Below are 21,880 nucleotides of genomic sequence, written 5' to 3'. Positions count from 1 at the left end.
GAGATACCTGATTGGAACGAAAACTTTTCGGTCGGGGCAGGAAGAGGTTGGCTCTGAGGACGACGGGTGTGAGAACACACAGGATGATGATGACGAGGTTGTAGACCCCACTTTCAGTCAACCCCCAGTACGCCAGTCAATGAGGTCAGCAGAGGAGGTGGAGGAGGATGCTAGAGACGAATCTGACGACGAGGTAACGGTGCACCTTCCTGGACAGAGACGGAGTACTGGAAGCACGTCAACAACTGCATCCTCAACCCCAACTGTGCCTCAGACCAGAAGTCGTGGTGGCTCTTCAGGTCGCACGGGCTCTAAGCCTTGCACAGCCTGGGCATTTTTTGACATCGCAAAGGATGATCCAACTCATGTTGTCTGTAAAATTTGTCAACAAAATATCAGTAGAGGCCAAAAAATCACAAGCTTGAGTATTTCATGCATGAACCGTCATAAGGATATGAGGCATAAGTTGCAGTGGGAAGCTCACTGTGCTACAATGCGGCCTAGTGGGCCGGGTCAATCACCATCTGCCCCATCAAGTGCATCCGCGTCCTCTTCATCCTCTGTGACTGTGGGGACAGCAGTCGCACATGGTTTTGGATACAGACCTTCCACCTCTTTACCCGCAACAGCCAGTGTGATTGGCAGGTCGTCAGGACATTTGCAAGTGGAAAAACCTGCTGGTGTTGAGCGCTCTCCGACATCGACACCACATTTTGATCAAGGCAACATAACATCTCTGCCTGCACCTTCCTCACAGACCCGCAGTTTGCCGGGGACACCCTACTCAACTCCGTCTGACGAAGGATTGTATCTCCGAAACGCGCGTCGGGGTGTGCTTTGGTTGGATCCTGCGTAGCCATTCTAGGTACAGGTACTCTCTGATTTTATCACTTTTGTTCTAATTGTTTACCCTTTGCGGCCTTGCACAGTGCTCTTTTGTACATTGCTCATTTGCACTATTGCACTCTGTTATGAGGTGTCGGCCACATGGCCAGAATATATTATACTATGGGTCAGTAACTTTCTTTGTTTACCCTTTGCAGTGCTGCACAGTGCGCTTCCCGGCCCCCTTTTTTATTTATTTGCACTATTGCACTTTTGGTATGAGGTGTTGGCCACCTGGCCAGAATATATTATATTATAGGTCAGTTTATATTTTTTTAGCTACCTCACGGACACTTTTGTGATTTTTTATTCTTTGATACACTAGTGAGATACACATTTTTTTACACCTTTTAAATCCATTTTTTTATTTTTTATGAGAGACCTGATATTAACCTTCTTTGGCATACCCTATATCTACTGATATATATTTTCATTTCTTGATTTTATTGTTGTGATTATGCTTTTAATATCCCTCCATATGTGCACATATACTGTATATATGTTATCACCATTACTTAATAAAATATTGTTATCTATATATATAATTGTCTAAGGGTTTTTCCGTCTGTCTGTCTGTCTTTCTGTCTGTCTGTCTGTCCTGGAAATCACGCGTCTCTGATTGGTCGAGGCCGCCAGGCCTCGACCAATCAGCGACAAGCACAGCGACGATGATGTCATAAAGGACGTAGAAATCCCACATCTCTGATTGGTCGAGGCCGCCAGGCCTCGACCAATCAGCAACGGGCACAGCGACGATGATGTCATGAAGGACGTAGAAATCCCACATTTATGATTCAGCGACGGGCACAGTATCGACGTAGATGTCATAATGGTTGCCATAAAGGTTGCCTCGACCAATCAGCGACGGGCACAGTCTGCCGCAAATTCTGGAATCATCATTGTCCATATACTACGGGGACATGCATATTCTAGAATACCCAATGTGTTAGAATCGGGCCACAATCTAGTCTATATATATAATTGTCTAAGGGTTTTTCCGTCTGTCTTTCTGTCTGTCTGTCCTGGAAATCCCGCGTCTCTGATTGGTCGAGGCCGCCAGGCCTCGACCAATCAGCGACAAGCACAGCGACGATGATGTCATAAAGGACGTAGAAATCCCGCGTCTGATTGGTCGAGGCCACCAGGCCTCGACCAATCAGCAGTGGGCACAGCGACGATGATGTCATAAAGGACGTAGAAATCCCACGTTTCTGATTCAGCGACTGGCACAGTATCGACGTAGATGTCATAATGGTTGCCATGGCGACGATGATGTCATAAAGGTTGCCTCGACCAATCAGCGACGGGCACAGTCTGCCGTGAATTCTGGAATCATTATTGTCCATATACTACGGGGACATGCATATTCTAGAATACCCGATGCGTTAGAATCGGGCCACAATCTTGTACTATATATATCCTTGCCACGTCTCTTATTTTGGGATTGGGTCCTTGGCTCTGGTGGTTGGTGCTTTGCTGCTGTCGAGTGGTTCCCACTCACCTTTTTTGTTTTCACTGAGGGTCTTTAAATGGTTATTGTATGATATTCTTTTATTTTATTATATACATATATATTGCCCCTTTAAGTGTTAAACAATTTGTGTCTCAACTCCGTCTAAGCACGGCAGCCAGCCCTCAGTCCTTCAGATGTGGTCAAGTAAAAGACCATTTCCTCCTAGCCATGACAAAGCTAAGAGGTTGAATTTCTCCATCTGCAAGCTGTTGGCTACAGAAATGCTGCCTTTCCGCCTGGTGGACACAGAGGATTTTTGAGACCTTATATCCATCGCAGTGCCCCAGTACCAGATGCCCAGTCGCCACTACTTCTCAAAGAAAGCTGTGCCTGCGCTACACCAGCATGTCGCACACAACATCACCGCTTCCTTGAGAAACTCTGTGTGTGACAGGGTGCATTTCACCACAGACACTTGGACGAGTAGACATGGACAGGAGCGTTACATGTCGGTGACTGGGCACTGGGTAACTACAGCAAAATCAGGAGAAGGGGCTCCTGTCCAAGTCTTGCCATCCCCACGAGTTGCTCATCGATTCTCTGTATCCAGAAGTTACTCCACTGCTTCTACCTCCTCAACCTCCTCTTGGTCCTCCACCTGCACCCAAAGCCTGTCTGGTAATGCCACCCGCGTTGTAACTGCGCAGAAGGAATCCTGCACACCTCCTCACTATGCAGTCACTAGGGCTCAATGGCATCAGGCAGTGTTTACATTGAAATGTCAGGGAAATGTGAGTCACACAGGAGTTGTGGTCAGCTCTGGAGACCGAGTTCCATCAATGGTTGTCTCCACTCAACCTGCAGCCAGGGAAGGCTGTGTGCGACAATGCTGCAAACCTGGGTGCGGCCCTTCGCCGGGGCAATGTCACACAGGTGCCTTGTATGGCTCACATTTTGAACCTGGTTGTCCAGCAATTTTTATCCCACTATCCCGGACTAGATGGACTTCTGCAGAGGGCACGGTCATTGTGTGCTCACTTCCACCGTTCGCATCCCGCAACTCAACGACTTGCATCTCTACAGAAGTCGTTGGGCCTGCCAGTTCACCGGCTGAAATGTGATGTGCCCACACGGTGGAATTCAACTATGCACATGTTGCAGCGACTGTGGAAGCAACGACGAGCCCTGGTGCAATATGTTATGATGTATAGCCTGGGCCAACGAGATCAAGAGGTGGGACAAATCGCGCTGCAGGAGTGGTCTCAGATCAGGGACCTATGCACCCTTCTCCACAGTTTTGAAATAGCACTGAAGATGTTTAGTGCTGACAATGTCATTATCAGCATGACCATTCTGGTGATTTACATGCTGGAGCACACCTTACACAGTGTTTGGAGTCAGGTGGTGGAACAAGAGGAGGAGGAGGAGGAACAGGAGGAGTCATATGCGGAAGGGATCATATCTTCAAGGTCAAGAAGGTTGGCAGCACCAAGGCGGCTGGCATTGGAGTCTGGGGGAGAGGGATTACCGTAGGCGTATGGTAGCAGCCAAACTGTTGAGGAAGGTGCAGGAGGCGAGGAAGAAGTGGAGGACGAACTGGTGCTGGGCTTGGAAGACTCATCAGATGAGGGAGACCTTGATCAAATTTCTGTTGTGCGAGGTTGGGGGGAGAAGGCAGATGAAGGAAGCATGATTCTCATCTCGCCACCACCAAGACAACAAGGACTTAGTCCTCCTGGATGTGCAAGACACATGAGTGCCTTCTTGCTGCACTACCTGCAACATGACCCCCGGATTGTCAGAATCCGAAGTGATGCCGACTACTGGGTTGCCACACTCTTAGATCCCCAGTACAAAAGCAAATTTGGCAAAATAATTCCTGCCATAGAAAGGGATTCACGCATGCAGGAGTATCAGCAGAGACTGTTACAGAATCTAACATCTGCTTTTCCACAAAACACCAGTAGTGCACGTAGTGAATCTCTGAGTTCTAACTTGCCAACCGTGGGACTATCGAGTCATCACTCAAACCATAACAGTAACATCGTATCTGGCGGTAACAGCAATTTTTTCCAATCGTTTCAAGATTTTTTTAGACCATCCTTTGCAAGGCCACAGGAGACAAGAAGTTTGACGCACAGCCAACGCCTAGAGAGGATGGTACAAGAGTATCTCCAAGTTAACATCGATGCCATAACTGTGGAACTGGACCCTTGCTCATTTTGGGCTTCCAATCTTGAAAAATGGCCTGAGCTCGCCTCTCACGCCTTGGAGATCTTGTCATGCCCCGCAGCCAGCGTTCTCTCTGAACGTGTGTTCAGCACTGCTGGTGGTGTGCTGACAGATAAGCGCATGCGGCTGTCCAGTGACAATGTAGACAGATTAACGTTCATCAAGAAGAACAAATCCTGGATCCGCAAGGACTTTTCTACCCCTGTGTCATCTTGGGGAGACTAAAAGCTTGATGATTTTTGAAAATCACCTCACCAACCATTTTAAAAAACTCTGGCGAAATTGATGGCACTTAAGTGGTGTCTGTGGCCACTTGCTGAGTTTTACATGACATTGCCATCGGCAATTCCAGATGGGTGGGGTCGTCTGCAGAGTTGTTTACTCATACTATGGCCTGGGATTCAGAGGTCTGCTCCAAAGAGTCTGCTAGTCAGCAGAGCAGCCCAGCCACCCACCGCCTGTTTACCTAAGTACTATTTTTAACGGCATCTAGCCCAGGAAATCCTTTTGGGCCTAGTAGAATTTGGTGCAACACAGCAGCGTACCCCATCCATGAAGCAAGCTACACCGCCTGTTTACCTAATCACTATTTTGTAATGGCATCTAGCCCAGGAAATCCTTTTGGGCCTAGTAGAATTTGGTGCTACTCAGCAGAGAACTTCACCCATGAAGCAAGCTACACCACCTGCTTACCTAACTACTATTTTGTAATGGCATCTAGCCCAGGAAATCCTTTTGGGCCTAATAGAATTTGGTGCTACTCCGCAGCGTACCCCACCCATGAAGCAAGCTACACTGCCTGTTTACCTAACTACTATTTTGTAACGGCATCTAGCCCAGGAAATCCTTTTGGTCCTAGTAGAATTTTGTGCTATTCAGCAGTGTATCCCACCCATGAAGCAAGCTACACCGCATGTTGATCTAATTACTAATTTTTAACTGGATCTAGCCCAGGAAATCATTTTGAACCTAATAGCATTTTGTACTACTCAGCACAGTACCCCACCCATGAAGCACGCTTCACCACCTGTTTACCTAAGTACTATTTTTGAACTGCATCTAGCCCAGGAAATCCTTTTGGGCCTAGTAGAATTTAGTGCTACTCAGCAGAGTACCCCACCCATGAAGCAAGCTATACCGCCTGTTTACCTAAGTACTATTTTTTAACGGCATTTGGCCCAAGAAATCCTTTTGCGCCTAGAAGCAATTTCTGCTACTCAGCAGAGTACCCCACCATGAAGCAAGCTACACCGCCTTTTTTCTTTCTCAATCTAACCCCTCGGCTCTGGGGTGTCCACTCTCCCTCCAGCTCTCTCCTTCTCACAGGTGGACTACCGCGTGTTTTCACACTGTGGCAAATCTTTTGGGCCCAGGCATAAGAAGTCGTCGAGGTAATGGATAATATGTGCCGCCTTACAAACGTCCATGACAACACATTCGAGGAAGCAACTAATCACCTCAAATAGTGAGCAGGATATGGAGCACCCCATGGGCAAACAGCGATCTATGTAGTATGCTCCTTCACAGAAGCAGCACAATGGGAGGACACTATTCGGAGGCACAGGTATTAACCGGAACGCCCCCTCAATGTCTGTTTTGGCCATTAGGGTGCCCCTTACCAACTTCTTGACCCTCCTAATTGCCTCGTCAAAGGAGGTACAGTACATAGTACTGTACTTGGTTTCACATCGATGTTGTCATTTACTGACCTGCCCCTTGGATATGACAAATGGTGGATTAGTCTGAATGTATTGGGTTCATTTTTTGGCACAACTCCCAATGGGGGTACCACTACGTCTTCTAAGGAAAGTGTTCTGAATGGACCCGTCGCCATTCTACCTAAAGATATTTCTTTTTTTATTTTTTTTGTCAAGACGTCTGGGTGTTGGTAGAGTGACTTTAGATTTTTACTCCAGCCTTTCTTGATTTTAGAAGGGCATGACATGCCTATATTTGTGTCTCCTCCTCCTTTTACTCCTCCACCTCTTTTCTTTTCACATGATTATATGTAGTTGTGACTTTTCCATGCGTTTCTTGTGTCTTCTGATCAGTTTGTCAGCTTTTGGACACCTTTTAAGGTGTTTTCTATGTGTTTTCCATGTGTTTGTTTGTGTTTGCCTGCCATTGGTTTCAATGGGGTTCGACGGTGTTCGTCGAACGTTCGACGAACATTTCGTCGAACACGTCCCTGTTCGACGAACCGAACTGAACCCGAACACTAGGGAATTGGCTCAACACTACTTGGCATATGCCACTGCCTTGATGTTTTCTTCACCAGGTCTATTAGAAACCGAAGATACCTGCTCTGGATCTGTCTTCAGCCAGGTCTCCAAAACGATACTTCCCTTTTTTCAGAGACACCAGCACATAGCGACTTGGCGACTAGCAGACCTGGTGGAGAAGATGGTGACATTGCTGGCTGACCTGAACATATGGGAACCAGACACCTTTTGTGAATTGGCTGTCCACAATGAAGCACTACGTGGGATCTCCAAACTAGAACAGGCACCTGAGTTCTCAGCTCTGGACGACCGATGGTAATGCCCTGAACATATGGGAACCAGACACCTTTTGTAAATTGGCTGTCCACAATGAAGCACTACGTGGGATCTCCAAACTAGAACAGGCACCTGAGTTCTCAGCTCTGGACGACCGATGGTAATGCCAGACAGCACATGGAAGACAATATTCTCCATATATTATGCTCCTATCTGGAGCTTAAGCTGTTCAGACATGACTTAACTGCTTCTGAGTAGGGCTCGTCCTTCACCTGACAACACCATCACCAGATTCTGGAACTGTCGGGTGGGAATCTGATACCAACTCTTTGCGACTAGCAGCATGAACTCTCTCACCGAACCAAAGCCTCCACTTGCCACGGATACAGTCACAGTCATCTGTGGAGAGATCATACTCCCACCAAGGGCAGCCTCTCCAGTGGCCCAAGGTTTTGGAGTTTATGCTTCACTTGACAAAGACTGTCAGGATGTTCCACACAAGCACAGCGATACCGCAATCCCATCTCATGACTGAGTTCCAGCTTCTGCTAAGCCTGCCAAACATCGTCGACCTTCACGGATTCTGCATGGGCAGCTGCCTCAACAGGCGGGGGAACGGATGGTTTTTGAAAGTAAAGGGCCAGATGTGATGGTTTCCTCAAACACATCACACATCCGGTCTTCTCCAGGAAGCTCGGAAAGGAAGTTTTTCAGGAGGATCTGGGTTTGGCTTGTCGAAGACCGTACTGTACACCACCAGGAAGGCCTGCAGGTTCGATGTGATAAGATCCCCTTTCTCTTAAAGGGAAATGAGCCATGCAAGAACATCTCATTATAGGTAGGACATTAGGAATCCTACATTGGCCCGATATGTGTCATGATCTGCATAGTTTGTGGGAGTAGGCAGTTCAGAGGTTAATCTCGACGGCCTCACTATGGGATTCTGGGAGGCTTCTTATAGCCTCATTGTTTGCTCATTCCTCATTGCTTATACTCTGACCCTTGGCCGAGTGTGTGTGACCCTGTTGTGCCCGTGTCTGTGCTTTGTGCCTGTGCTACTTCTGGTTCTGATCTGGTTCTGTCCCCATTTAGAGTTCTCCCTGTCCCTCTTGTACTGCGCTGCTATCGTGTATGACTCCTTGCTTACGTTCTGACTATTCTCTGCTTGCTCCTTCTGTACCGCGCCACCCTCTCCGTGTATGACCCCCGCCTGTCTGACCTGGGCTCCCCTCTCCTCTACTTCAGGATGCCTGTAGAATCCTGCACTCATGTCCAGCAGCAGGACGCTAAGCCCCACCCCCTGTGGTCACATGATCATAGGTCTTTCTGTTCTCTGTCATACTCAGCACACTGCTCAGGTCCCGTCTGCCTGAGCTTTCCCTGTGGCATCCAACCCCGGGCTCTCGCGCAGTGTGGGTGAGTCACCCTGTTCAGCCATGGTAGTGCGCCGGTGCTGACAGGATCCTGACATTTGAGGAGAATTGCAGGTTAAAAACTTCAAAATGCCATATGTACTGCTCCAGGTAGCCACAGCACTATTTCAGATCCCTATAGTATCATTGCAGATCAGACAGGACAATTTCCATTACAGGACTGCAAGTTTCAGGTTGTTCAGACGTCAAGGCTTCCAGTCGGGCAATTAGTGTCATTAGTTCAAACAAAACTTTTTCCTGGCTCTCTCTTGGTTGCGCAGTCTCTGACACAGCTATGAGCAAAGATAGGACTGGAGTTCAGCGGGGCCCATGGCCATGCAAACTGTCGCAGTCATGGGCAAAGCAGACTGTTACTCCCACCCTTGGCGCATGTGGATTTGTGAACCCACTGTGCTACAGAACTGGGCCTATCAAGGAAAGGGCATAACTAAGCAGCTACCTTGGTGTTCACTGAAGCGTCTAGTGTTGACATCAGGCTTGTACGGCAGGTAGCCATCAGGTACCACTCTTGGACACAACCCAGTATTGCAGTTGCTGACCCCAGGCACTCACGCCAATGTAGGATTCAGGATCAGGTTTAGGCCACTCATGGACCGGGGGATAGTTATCATGCACTGGCCGCACTGTGACCAGGGGACTTCAGAAACAGGACTGGATGCTCAAGGTCTAGGGGAAAATGTTCAGACACTGGCTGTTCCAGAACCAGGGGACAAGGATATGGGACTGGCCAAACCAGGACCAGGAAACTACAGATGCAGGACTGACCACACCAGGACCAGGTGATAATGTTCAAGACTTGGCCACATCGGGACCAAGGGACCACACAACTCACTAGCTGATTCACTACGTTGCTTGGCGACTCCCTTGCAGAGTTGGAGTGTTTTATTCAGCATGCCTCCCAGCTGTTGACTGGGAGCCACCTTGCAGGTGTACTACTTATGCTAAATACCTCTCAGCAAACCTCTCAGCACACACAGAAAGCAGGAAGTAACAGGAAAGCAGGAGGATGCCGGGAACAGCACCCAGGACCGGGGTAGTAAGCCACTGTCCCTGCAAGGAGAGGGAAGGGGACATCGTGCAGGGGCACTACACAAACATATAGCTTATGACCGGACATTAAATGAACTTAGGTTCACATTAATACAGTGCTCTCTGCTGAGCATTACATTAGGGTTTCTATTGGAATCCTCAAAAAACTGTATCCCAATGGGAACTCCAACAGATATCTGATTCATTTGCTTAAATCCACAGTCTACAGTGACTCCGCTGACTTCATTTAAAGGGAACATGACAGCTTATCCATGCTTCCTGATCCACGGGCAGCATGCATCAGACAATGGCTGTACAATCTCAGCCAGGCATGTTTAGTTTTGCAACTCTGTGTCATTTCAGAGTAAAACACAGTTTAAAACACAGTTTAATAGCCGCTCACTACCCTTGAGTGACAGGTTTCTCCCTAGTCATGCACGCAAGAAAAGACCTGTCACTACAGGACATTGGACAGGGAGAAAATGGGGGCCTCGTCTGTCCACCTTTTCTCCAGCACTGCTTGATCCCCGGGGCTATTAAGCTTTGTTTTTGTCCAAAACGACACAGCATCTCAGAGTTTACCAAACCTGGCTGAGATTGTACAGCCAGTGTGTGCTGCCATGTTTCAGCAGTCAGGTTCCCTTCAAGTGAACGGCTCCACCAGGGTTCCCATTGGAATACATTGTTATGGGGATTGAAACAGAAACCCTAAAGTAGTGATCAGTGGAGAGCACTATTAATGTGAACCTAGCCTAACTCTTTGGAATCCTCTAAAAACATATCTAGAATGAAAAAACACAATGTTTATTTATGGGGATTTAATGAAGTATCACAGATGAATGAAAGCTATTACTCTGACATTAACCCTATAAATGTTGGAGGTTACATCCGTGGATGAAACCGATAATTAAATATCGTTAACCCTTCCTAAAAAAAACAATGTAGAAGTCAAACCGTTCCAGTGGTATTTCCTCCACTCTGCAGATCACATTAACAACAGGGTCGATATTTTGGACAAAGCAGTTGTGCAAATCTCTCAAATAGCAGGTCGCCATTATTTGCATTGGGGTCAGTTGACTCTAGTTCCTAGTCGATGATGGTAACGCTTTAGCTCCCGGTGACATTACTTTCCTTTCATTGAAGGCTAATTATTTAAGTAATGTGTTTTTTTTTTTTTTCTTTTTGACCAGTGATAAATGAGGGAAGGAGCTGAAGGTCCCAAAGTTAAAGCACCCTTGTACCTCCTGGAAAAGACAAACAAGCAACGTCCTGTGTCAGGTCTAAAATAGAAAGACTATGGAGAAGAGCTGAAGTGTTTTCCTGAGAAACACCACAAGGGGGTCTCGTCTAATAGCTTTCCTCACAATTACTCCATAAGCCGCTGCCGTCTCATTCATCATCTGTCGCAGGACTGATTGCCCAAGGCTCAGCCAAAAAAAAAGAAAAAGATTGTCAGTCGTCGTCGTAGAACATAAACCAAATATCCCACACTAACAAACTCTGAGAACGAGAGGGCCACGCTCGGTAATCACATTTCTACAGATTCACTCATTAACCTACAAACAATAACAGCTTTTATATTTTCCGCCCAGTTATCGGCGAACACAATGAGAAGTATTTGCTAAAAGGTGTAATTTCAGGCACAAGAGATTAATGGCTTCCCCGGGGTGAGAAATGACTGCGGAGTTATTTCAGGCTCTTAGTAAATGACTTTGGTTGGATTATATTGGAAGAGGTTAAGAGCTTTGTAAACAGCGGCAACAACATTTGCTTGGAGAGAGTGAAAACCTTCCGACCTTCAGAAGTCCCTTTAGGCTTGGGCCACCTGGTGACTCGTGTCGCATGATGGCGAGTCCAAAAACATTTCTTTGACTCGTCTGTGTCTTAAAGACAAGCGACTATTTCAGAACAGACAAATTGAAGACAGATCAAATGTGTACAACAAATCCGAGAAGTCAAGGTTGGCCATCACTTGTGGTAGTGATCGAAAATGCGACTGGGCTGAATTCTTTGCCATGGACATGTAGTAGTTGAAGTTGGTGAACTCAGTGATAATCATTAGATGTTTTGTTACCGTGTCATTCCAGCATTAGATTAAATTAATTATATTTTAAACCATTGTGGCCCCTGTTATTCGCTTTGATTCTGTGACCTGAGACCCCCACTGATTGCTCTCACCTTAAAGAGTAAACGTCATTTTAGTTTTTATTACATAACATGCACATGAAAGTAAGCAACTTTATATCTTATAAGAGAGATCTGCTTTTTTTCTCTTCCTGGATTGATCTTGTACTTTTATGATGTATCACTTAGTTTAGTGAGTCACAAAGTTCTTAGATATACACTGCTCAAAAAAATAAAGGGAACACTTAAAAAACTGAATATAACTCCAAGTAAATCAAACTTCTGTGAAATCAAACTGTCCACTTAGGAAGCAATACTTTTGACAATCAATTTCTCACGCTGTTGCGCAAATGGAATAGACAACAGATGGAAAATATTGACAATTATCAAGACACACTCAATAAAGGAGTGATTCTGCAGGTGAGGACAACAGACCACATCCCAGTACCAATGCTTTCTGGCTGATGTTTTGGTCACTTTTGAATGTTGGTTGTGCTTTCACACTCGTGGTAGCATGAGACGGACTCTACAACCCACCTAAGTGGCTCAGGTAGTGCAGCTCATCCAGGATGGCACATCAATGCGAGCTGTGGCAAGAAGGTTTGCTGTGTCTGTCAGCGTAGTGTCCAGAGTCTGGAGACGGTACCAGGAGACAGGCCAGTGCACCAGGAGATGTGGAGGGGGTCGTAGGAGGGCAACAACCCAACAGCAGGACCACTACCTCCGCCTTTGTGCAAGGAAGATCAGGAGGAGCACTGTCAGAGCCCTGAAAAATGACCTCCAGCAGGCCACAAATGTGCATGTGTCTGCACAAACGTTTAGAAACAGACTCCATGAGGATGGTCTGAGTACCTGACGTCCACATATGGGGGTTGTGCTCACAGTCCAACACCGTGCAGGACACTTGGCATATGCCACAAAACACCAGGATTGGCAAATTCACCACTGGGGCCCTGTGCACTTCACAGATGAAAAAAGTTTATACTGAGCACATGTTACAGATGTGACAGAATCTGGAGATGCCGTTAAGAGCGATCTGCTGCCTACAACATCCTTCAGCATGACTGGTTTGGCAGTGGGTCAGTAATGGTGTGGGGTGGCATTTCTTTGGAGGGTCGCACAGCCCTCTATGTGCTCGCCAGAGGTAGCTTGACTGCCATTAGGTACCGAGATGAGATCTCAGACCCTTGTGAGACCATATCCTGGTGCGGTTGGCCCTGGGTTCCTCCAGGACAATGCCAGACCTCATGTGGCTGGAGTGTATCAGCAGTTCCTGCAAGATGAAGGCATTGAAGCTATGGACTGGCCCGCCTGTTCCCCAGACCTGAATCTGATTGAACACATCTGGGACATCATGTCTAGCTCCTTCCACCAACGTCACGTTACACCACAGACTGTCCAGGGATTGGCGGATGCTTAGTCCAAGTCTGGGAGAAGATCCCTCAGGAGACTATCTGCTGCCTCATCAGGAGTATGCCCAGGCGTTGTACAGTAGGGGGGTCATACAGGCACGTGGAGGCCACACACAATACTGAGCATCTTTTCCTTGTCATGAGGCATTTCCATTGAAGTTGGATAAGCCTGTAATTTGATTTTCCACTTTGATTTTGAGTGTCATTCCAAATCCTGACCTCCGTGGGATATTCATTTTGATTTACATTGATAATTGTTATGCTTTATTGTTCTGAACACATTCCACTATGCAATGAATACAATTTTGCAACTGGAATATTTCATTCAGAGATATCTAGGATGTGGTATTTTAGTGTTCCCTTGATTTTTTGAGGAGTCTAGGATAAATTAAATGGCGCTTTAATAATAAATAATAATAATAATAATAATAATAATAATAATAAGAAAGAAGAGGTGAGAAAGCTTCTCTTGCCCTCACCAGGGTATGTACATTGCCTATTGACAGTGGGCAGCTTATCACAGGAGGGGGCAGAGTCGGACCAGTGCTCCTGTGCCAGCTAGTCACAGCAATGATAACAACCTAGTGATAAACCCTTCATTATAAATAAACAGCAGACAGCTTGATAAGTTATACATCCTGCTGTCCTCACATTCCTCAGATTACATATCAAAAAACTGCTGTCAAATTTGTTTACATTTATTGGTAGAATCTGTGTTTAGTAAAAACAGATTTTTCCATTACTAAAATAGGATTTGGCAAATAGTGCTTTTAAAATTCTATGGAGAGGGAAAAAGCTAGGCCCAGAACAGGGTCTTCTGCAAGTTGTCCTGAAACAACAGTTACAGTTCTTCATAGAACTTTATGAGCACCAACTCTCATCTTCTGTCTTATTAATAGTAAAATCTGCATTCACTGACGACACAATTTACAGTGATTTGAGAATTTTGATACTGAATGATCACTAGTCTTGGAGGAGAAAGGAGCAATTTACTCTCATAAGATACATTACAAAGTTTCTTATTTTCAATTGTACTATTGATTTATGAAAAAAAATACAAAATGATGATAATTTTTTAAGTGGGAGCAGAGAAGAGTACAAACTCAAAGACTTTCTTTTCAACCAGTGTCTGCCCTGCTCACGTTGTAGGATAAGTTCAGCACTTTTGCCCATTGGTTTTACTGATTGTGGGAGTATAGGAACTAAAATTAACTACGCTGAACAGCAGGTACAACATATTAAAAATGTTTCATGGTTTAGTTGATGCTTTTATGGTCTCATCCACAGTGGTTTGCAGTTGGCTCCAAGTATTGGGGTCCCTTGAGTATCAGAATCACATTGGTTTATCTTCAACTTGATGCAAAAAAGGAAAAAAAAATTGAAAACGGCACCAGCCATCTTCTAAAATTCCAATTCTTTATTTTGAAAACTTTTAAATATCACAAGATTGTGATTGAATAGAAAGCCACTAACGCATTTCTGGCCTGATGATGACCCTTAAAGAGATTGTCTGGTCTAAATCAATAAGTCTGCAGTCGCTCCGTGTGACTTCAGACTTATGAATCTGCCCGGTGCACACAGTGTGAGCTTCGAGGATTTGCCGGTTTCTGAGATGGGACCGACGGGTAAGTATGCATTATACATACTCCCAGGCAGAGACCACCTTTATTGATCTAGGCTGCGCCCTGTATTGAGCAAGGCGGCACCCAGACCAGAGATGCGGCTGTCCAGTGGGCATGGCCAACAATAGGGCACGGCCTCACTCCATACAAGTGTATAGAGCGAGGTCGCGTCCAGAGGATGGGCAAGTATAGAGCATGTTTATCCAGATTGCGATTAACCAAACAAAAGCCAAACCTAATGGTCATTAACCAAGACAAGCCTAATCGTCACTAACCAAGACAAACCCAATGGTCATTGATCAAGACAAGTCTAGTGGTCATTAACCAAGACAAGCCCAATGGCCACTACCCAAGACAAGTCTAGTGGTCCTTAACCAAGACAAGCCCAATGGCCACTACCCAAGACAAGTCTAATGGTCATTAACCAAGACAAGCCCAAAGGCCACTACCCAAGACAATCCTAATGGCCACTAATCAAGACAAGTCTAATGGTCCTTAACCAAGACAATCCCAATGGCCACTACCCAAGACAAACCTAATGGTCATTAACCAAGACAAGCCCAATGGCCACTACCCAAGACAATCCCAATGGCCACTAATCAAGACAAGTCTAATGGTTCTTAACCAAGACAATCCCAATGGCCACTACCCAAGACAATCCCAATGGCCACTAATCAAGACAAGTTTAATGGTCATTAACCAAGACAATCCCAATGGCCACTACCCAAGACAATCCCAATGGCCACTAATCAAGACAAGTCTAATGGTCCTTAACCAAGACAATCCCAAAGGCCCCTACCCAAGACAATCCCAATGGCCACTAATCAAGACAAGTCTAATGGTCATTAACCAAGACAAGCCCAATGGCCACTAACAAAAAAATCCAAATGGCCATACATTTGCTGGTGCTTTTGACAGTTTAGCTAGCACCCCACTCGATTCTATGGATGTAAAATAGTACATTTTTCAATAAGCCTCTGCCATTAGAACTACAGGCTTTCTACATCCCTCCCTGCTCCTTGCTGGCAATATTACATAATAATGACATATCATTTGTAGATGGACACAGTGACCATATACTGTATGTCTTGTAGCATTGTCCACACAGTGTTTTGTTAGACTGGTGAAATTTATTTTTGCAGTATTTTTATAACTTTTTTCTGCAAGTCATAAAACCATTTTAAAGAGATTGGTTTAGGATGACAACCCCAATCTTCATGCTCAAAAGGATTTCTGAGCGCCATAAAGAGGCCTCGATAAAACTCTCTCTGGAAGACCTGGCACATACATATGTTACATGAACAGATATTCCTTATTATGACCACCAATTAATATGGCAGTAAAACCAGGTCAAACAAGGGAAGATCAAGGATTTAGCCATATATTGCTACCACACTGAGAAAACTGCAAGGTTTTTGGTGCATATTCTTAAGACTGTTTTCTGTTGAAGAATGTTTTTGATATTGGAGAAGTAAATGTTTTTATATGTGGTGAAGGTGTTTCCACATCGACTCTAATCATCACAAAGAAACCTTACATTCAGCTGATGACAGGAAACATCGGACAAACCCCTAAAAAAATAAACATAAACTCTATTCAAAGTAATGTAAATGTAAAGTAATATTTTCTATGTACTAATAAGTAACATCTGGCAGCTTCAGGGACGGACAATGTATGTTTGGTGCGTGTGAAACAGTTGTGTGAACAGATACCAAACACCTTTCCCTTCAGTGGTGCGTGTGAAACAGTTGTGTGAACAGATACCAAACACCTTTCCCTTCAGAAGTTGATTACAACCTTTTCAACCTTTGGTTAATATCATTGCCAGAATTGATAATGTTGTAGGTTAAAGCAAAGTTGAAATAGTCTATGTTGTAGATATCGCTGGCGGTTACTTCCATGCACAGTGAAATCAATGGTGGAAATTTACAAGGTAGTAAGGGAAAGGTGAACTCATTTCTGGATGAAGAGAGATTCCAGAAATACGTAAAGACGTTGTCCACTACTTGTACATTGATGGCCTCTCCTTATCCTGGTTAAACAGGTCAAATTCTAAAAGAGAACAAAGCCTTTGTTGCAGATCCTTTGTTAACACTGTCTTCTGTTTTTTTTCTTCCCTGAGTGGTCGCTGTACTTCCCGACTATCAATTTTATGAAATAATGTGATCAGCAAACAATTTGCAAATCACTTTATTTAAAAATGATGCTGTATTTCTTCCAAAATCTCTCCAAAGTGCTGAGTTAACCACAACAGTAGGTGCGTCCTTTCAGTCCAACTTGACTGTTGTTCTTGTTCTGTCTTCTGCCTGTTGTCAAGTGTAATCCACCTCAAGAAGCCGAGATGCCAAGATGAATCTATACCATATATATCATCTAAATAGCTTATAATGGGCAAAAAGTCTGAACAGTCAGACCTCTGTCTTGCTCTTCCCTTTCCTTGAGGTTTAGTTGACACAAGGTGAGGTTTTAATATTAGAGATAAGATAGGAGCATCCTGATTGGGTACACCTTTTTCCGGCGGGAAGTCATTTACACTTTTTTAATCAAAATAGTGATAACTAAATTTCCTATGCTATTTACATGTATTATTACTATTTATTTATTTACTTAGTACAGGATAGATACTCATTTTGGTTTTTGTTCTTGGGTTTTGAACTGCCGGATGTGGTAGCTTCTCTAGAGTTTGCGAAAACAAGTCTTTTTTCTTCTGGTCCTGCTCTCCTGAGTGTCAAACTGCACGCAGGAGTAACAGACAAATAAGCTTCCAGTTCAGGGCAGGCAAACCATTGGTCAATTGTAGTATTATTACATGCAAGGAAGTAAGGAGAAAGGAAGTTCCAACACTTATAGTGCTTGCAGAATGCCGATGAAGAGAAACTAAGCAGAGTGGATGGCAACCTACAGCGAATGGGGTTTGTGACGGTTCCTGGGCATATTAGATTGGTGGATTCATCAAAGTAGTGTTTCCTTGTTTTTGGAGGAGGGGGGCAAGAAAGGTCCACTTTGAGATCCTCTCTAACCTTTCCTTTATCACCAATGTCCGACAGTCCAGATTATTTAATAATCTATGCCTTTAACGTTTCTAATTTGGGTTTCCATAGCGAATCCTTGTTTGCTTTCTGCGATGTTTTTGCGCCGGAGCAATGTCACCTAACCGCCCTCATTGTTTGATAATTCGATTGTTTTCACAGCACCTGTCTGTAATCTCCTAAATCTTCGTGTCCCAGAGGTGGAAGCGCCCTGCACCCGTCATTGTCCACAAAGTGGTCAGAAAACAACCTCTAATTCTTCATCATTAACCTAATGAGTGCGTCCCCTTCGCTTCCATTGTGTCCGGATCCCTCCACAAACGTCTTGGTCCCTGCAATATAATAATAATAATAATAATTTTACAGAAGGATAATGAGCCGTAATCCGCTGACAAGGACAAAGTGCCTGCTCTGGAGCTGTTAGTTGTGTTGTGGAAGGAGCCTGATTGAGGTCATGCATGCAGCCACTTTGTAAACTGATATCTTTCTCCTTAAACCACCAGCTACGCTTTGCATAGGGGCGCACTCGAATTCCTGTCAAGCCATCTCTTAGGCTGCTTCCAGCTTGAATGCCTTAATAAAACTCTGAGGGTCTGGAGTGGAAATCACAGATCTGCTGCAGCCAGAGTGCAGGCGGAAAGGGGACCAGGGCTTTCCATGTGTGCAGCCGACTGGTTAATCTTTAGACTGCAAATGAGGATACACAATAGATCCTAAATATATCTATCGGAGCTGAAGATATCACAGGGGTGACACCGAATTGTGCGGCCGGAGACTTCTCCTACCACGACTTGGGGCTTTGACTTGTTCTTGTTAGATCTGCAAAAGGGAAACTTGACATTTTGTAAGGAGTTGTGCGCAGGGATGGCATCTGGAATAGTGGCATCTGGAATAGCACTCACCCTGTGCCTCGCGCTTATGGCGAATACAGAGGGCAACGTGCAAAGGAAAGGGGCAGACGGCAACGGACGAAGATACAACCGCATCCAACATGGCCAGTGCACTTACACTTTCATCCTTCCCGAACAGGATGGGAATTGTCGCGAGGGCACAACCGCGACTGACCAATATAACACCAACGCCTTACAGAGGGACGCGCCGCAAATGGATCAGGATTTCCCATCGCAGAAAATCCAACATCTGGAACATGTGATGGAAAATTACACTCAATGGCTGCAAAAAGTAAGTGCCCCCCAATGTGAGCTGTGCTCTTTTTAATTATTTTAAAGAATGGGACTTTCTTATGAACAGTTTCAGGTTTGTTGTAAAGTTTTGCTCCGCAGTTACTTTGTTTATTTGTTTACACTTGTCTGTTACTTTGTATCTTGTGCTCACACTTTAGGAAAAGAGCAGCGAGTATTAATAATGTTCTATCCTCTATATATAGAGCAGCTTATCCCCAGCAAATGTCACCGAGCATACCTGGAGGACAGGAGGAGGGCAGCAGCTAGCCTCTCCAAGACTCACTGATCAGGCTGGGCTGGATGAAGGAGGCTCATCTCCATCCTCTCAATACTAGAACATAGAGGAAAGCGGTGAGAATGACAGGGGGTGAGAAGGACAGGGGGTGAGAATGCCAGGGGGTGAGAATGGCAGGGGGTGAGAATGGCAGGGGGTGACAATGACAGAGGGTGAGAATGACAGGGGTGAGAATGACAGGGGGTGAGAAGGACAGGGGGTGAGAATGAAGGGGTGAGAATGGCAGGGGGTGAGAATGACAGGGGGTGAGAATGGCAGGGGGTGAGGCTGACAGGGGGTGAGAATGACAGGGGGTGAGAATGGCAGGGGTGAGAATGGCAGGGGGTGAGAATGGCAGGGGGTGAGAATGGCAGGGGGTGAGAATGAAGGGGTGAGAATGGCAGGGGGTGAGAATGGCAGGGGGTGAGAATGGCAGGGGGTGAGGCTGACAGGGGGTGAGAATGACAGGGGGTGAGAATGGCAGGGGTGAGAATGGCAGGGGGTGAGAATGGCAGGGGGTGAGAATGGCAGGGGGTGAGAATGAAGGGGTGAGAATGGCAGGGGGTGAGAATGACAGGGGGTGAGAATGACAGGGGGTGAGAATGGCAGGGGGTGAGAATTGCAGGGGGTGAGAATGAAGGGGTGAGAATGGCAGGGGGTGAGAATGACAGGGGGTGAGAATGACAGGGGGTGAGAATGACAGAGGGTGAGAATGACAGGGGGTGAGAATGGCAGGGGGTGAGAATGACAGGGGTGAGAATGACAGGGGGTGAGAAGGACAGGGGGTGAGAATGAAGGGGTGAGAATGGCAGGGGGTGAGAATGACAGGGGGTGAGAATGGCAGGGGGTGAGGATGACAGGGGGTGAGAATGACAGGGGGTGAGAATGGCAGGGGTGAGAATGGCAGGGGGTGAGAATGGCAGGGGGTGAGAATGGCAGGGGGTGAGAATGAAGGGGTGAGAATGGCAGGGGGTGAGAATGACAGGGGGTGAGAATGACAGGGGGTGAGAATGGCAGGGGGTGAGAATTGCAGGGGGTGAGAATGAAGGGGTGAGAATGGCAGGGGGTGAGAATGACAGGGGGTGAGAATGACAGGGGGTGAGAATGACAGAGGGTGAGAATGACAGGGGGTGAGAATGGCAGGGGGTGAGAATGACAGGGGGTGAGAATGACAAGGGGTGAGACTGACAGGGGGTGAGAATGACAGGGGGTGAGAATGACAGGGGGTGAGAATGGCAGGGGGTGACAATGACAGGGGGTGAGAATGGCAGGGGGTGAGGATGACAGGGGGTGACAATGACAGGGGGTGAGAATGACAGGGGTGAGAATGACAGGGGGTGAGAATGGCAGGGGGTGAGAATGACAGAGGGTGAGAATGACAGGGGTGAGAATGACAGGGGGTGAGAATGACAGGGGGTGAGAATGGCCAGGGTGAGAATGACAGGGGGTGAGACTGGCAGGGTGTGAGAATGACAGGGGGTGAGAATGACAGGGGGTGAGAATGACACGGGGTGAGAATGACAGGGGGTGAGAATGACAGGGGGTGAGAATGGCAGGGGGTGAGAATGACAGGGGGTGAGAATGACAGGGGGTGAGAATGGCAGGGGGTGAGAATGACAGGGGGTGAGAATGACAGGGGGTGAGAATGACACGGGGTGAGAATGGCAGTGGGTGAGAATGACAGAGGGTGAGAATGGCAGGGGGTGAGAAGGACAGGGGGTGAGAATGGCAGGAGGTGAGAATGACAGGGGGTGAGAATGACAGGGAATGAGAATGACAGGGGGTGAGAATGACAGGGGGTGAGAATGACAGGGGGTGAGAATGGCGGGGGGTGAGAATGACAGGGGGTGAGAATGACAGGGGGTGAGAAAAACAGGGGGTGAGAATGACAGGGGGTGAGAATGGCAGGGGGTGAGAATGGCAGGGGGTGAGAATGACAGGGGGTGAGAATGACACGGGGTGAGAATGACAGGGGTTGAGAATGGCAGGGGGTGAGAATGACAGGGGGTGAGAATGACAGGGGGTGAGAATGACAGGGGGTGAGAATGACAGGGGGTGAGAATGGCAGGGGGTGAGAATGGCAGGGGGTGAGAATGGCAGGGGGTGAGAATGACAGGGGGTGAGAATGACACGGGGTGAGAATGACAGGGGGTGAGAATGACAGGGGGTGAGAATGATGGGGTGAGAATGACAGGGGGTGAGAATGACGGGGGTGAGAATGACAGGGGGTGAGAATGACAGGGGGTGAGAATGGCAGGGGGTGAGAATGATGGGGTGAGAATGGCAGGGGGTGACAATGACAGGGGGTGAGAATGACAGGGGGTGAGAATGACAGGGGTGAGAATGACAGGGGGTGAGAATGACGGGGGTGAGAATGACAGGGGACGGGACCCTTCCAGGTCACAGGTTACTGGGGGAAAGCCGATCACACAAGGTCTCCTCACTGGGACCTACAGTGATCAGCTGGTGTCTCCAGGTGAGCTGCAGAAGGGGTTAATGGAAGCAGCGGAAAGATATAATAGCACCGGATAATGGAGGGCTAATGATGAAGGGTCTCCTAATAACCAACAGAGTACAACAATAAATAAAGCGAGCAGGGGTCTACATGTATAAGCATATCACACTGCCATAGGCTGCAGCCTAGTACAAAGTATCACTATTAACACTCCTGAATGAGCAACACGTTGTACATTTCCTATACAGTC

The 21,880-nt window shown here is 46.5% G+C and overlaps 1 protein-coding gene across 1 annotated transcript in view; it reads left to right on the top strand.

Moving 5' to 3' along the window:
* The first annotated feature begins 18,239 nt into the window (after positions 1-18,239).
* The window catches only part of ANGPT1 (angiopoietin 1), a 435,569-nt gene continuing 431,928 nt past the window's right edge, over positions 18,240-21,880 (top strand). The window contains exon 1 of the mRNA XM_069731774.1: positions 18,240-18,899. Within this exon, the coding sequence (XP_069587875.1) occupies positions 18,582-18,899 (318 nt within the window). The 5' untranslated portion in view covers positions 18,240-18,581. The remainder of the gene's footprint in view (positions 18,900-21,880) is intronic.

The sequence above is a fragment of the Ranitomeya imitator genome, chromosome 6 (assembly GCF_032444005.1).
Source record: "Ranitomeya imitator isolate aRanImi1 chromosome 6, aRanImi1.pri, whole genome shotgun sequence".
Lineage (NCBI taxonomy): Eukaryota > Metazoa > Chordata > Amphibia > Anura > Dendrobatidae > Ranitomeya > Ranitomeya imitator.
Note: the sequence above shows the minus strand (reverse complement) of the source record. Positions and strands in the feature narration are given on the sequence as shown.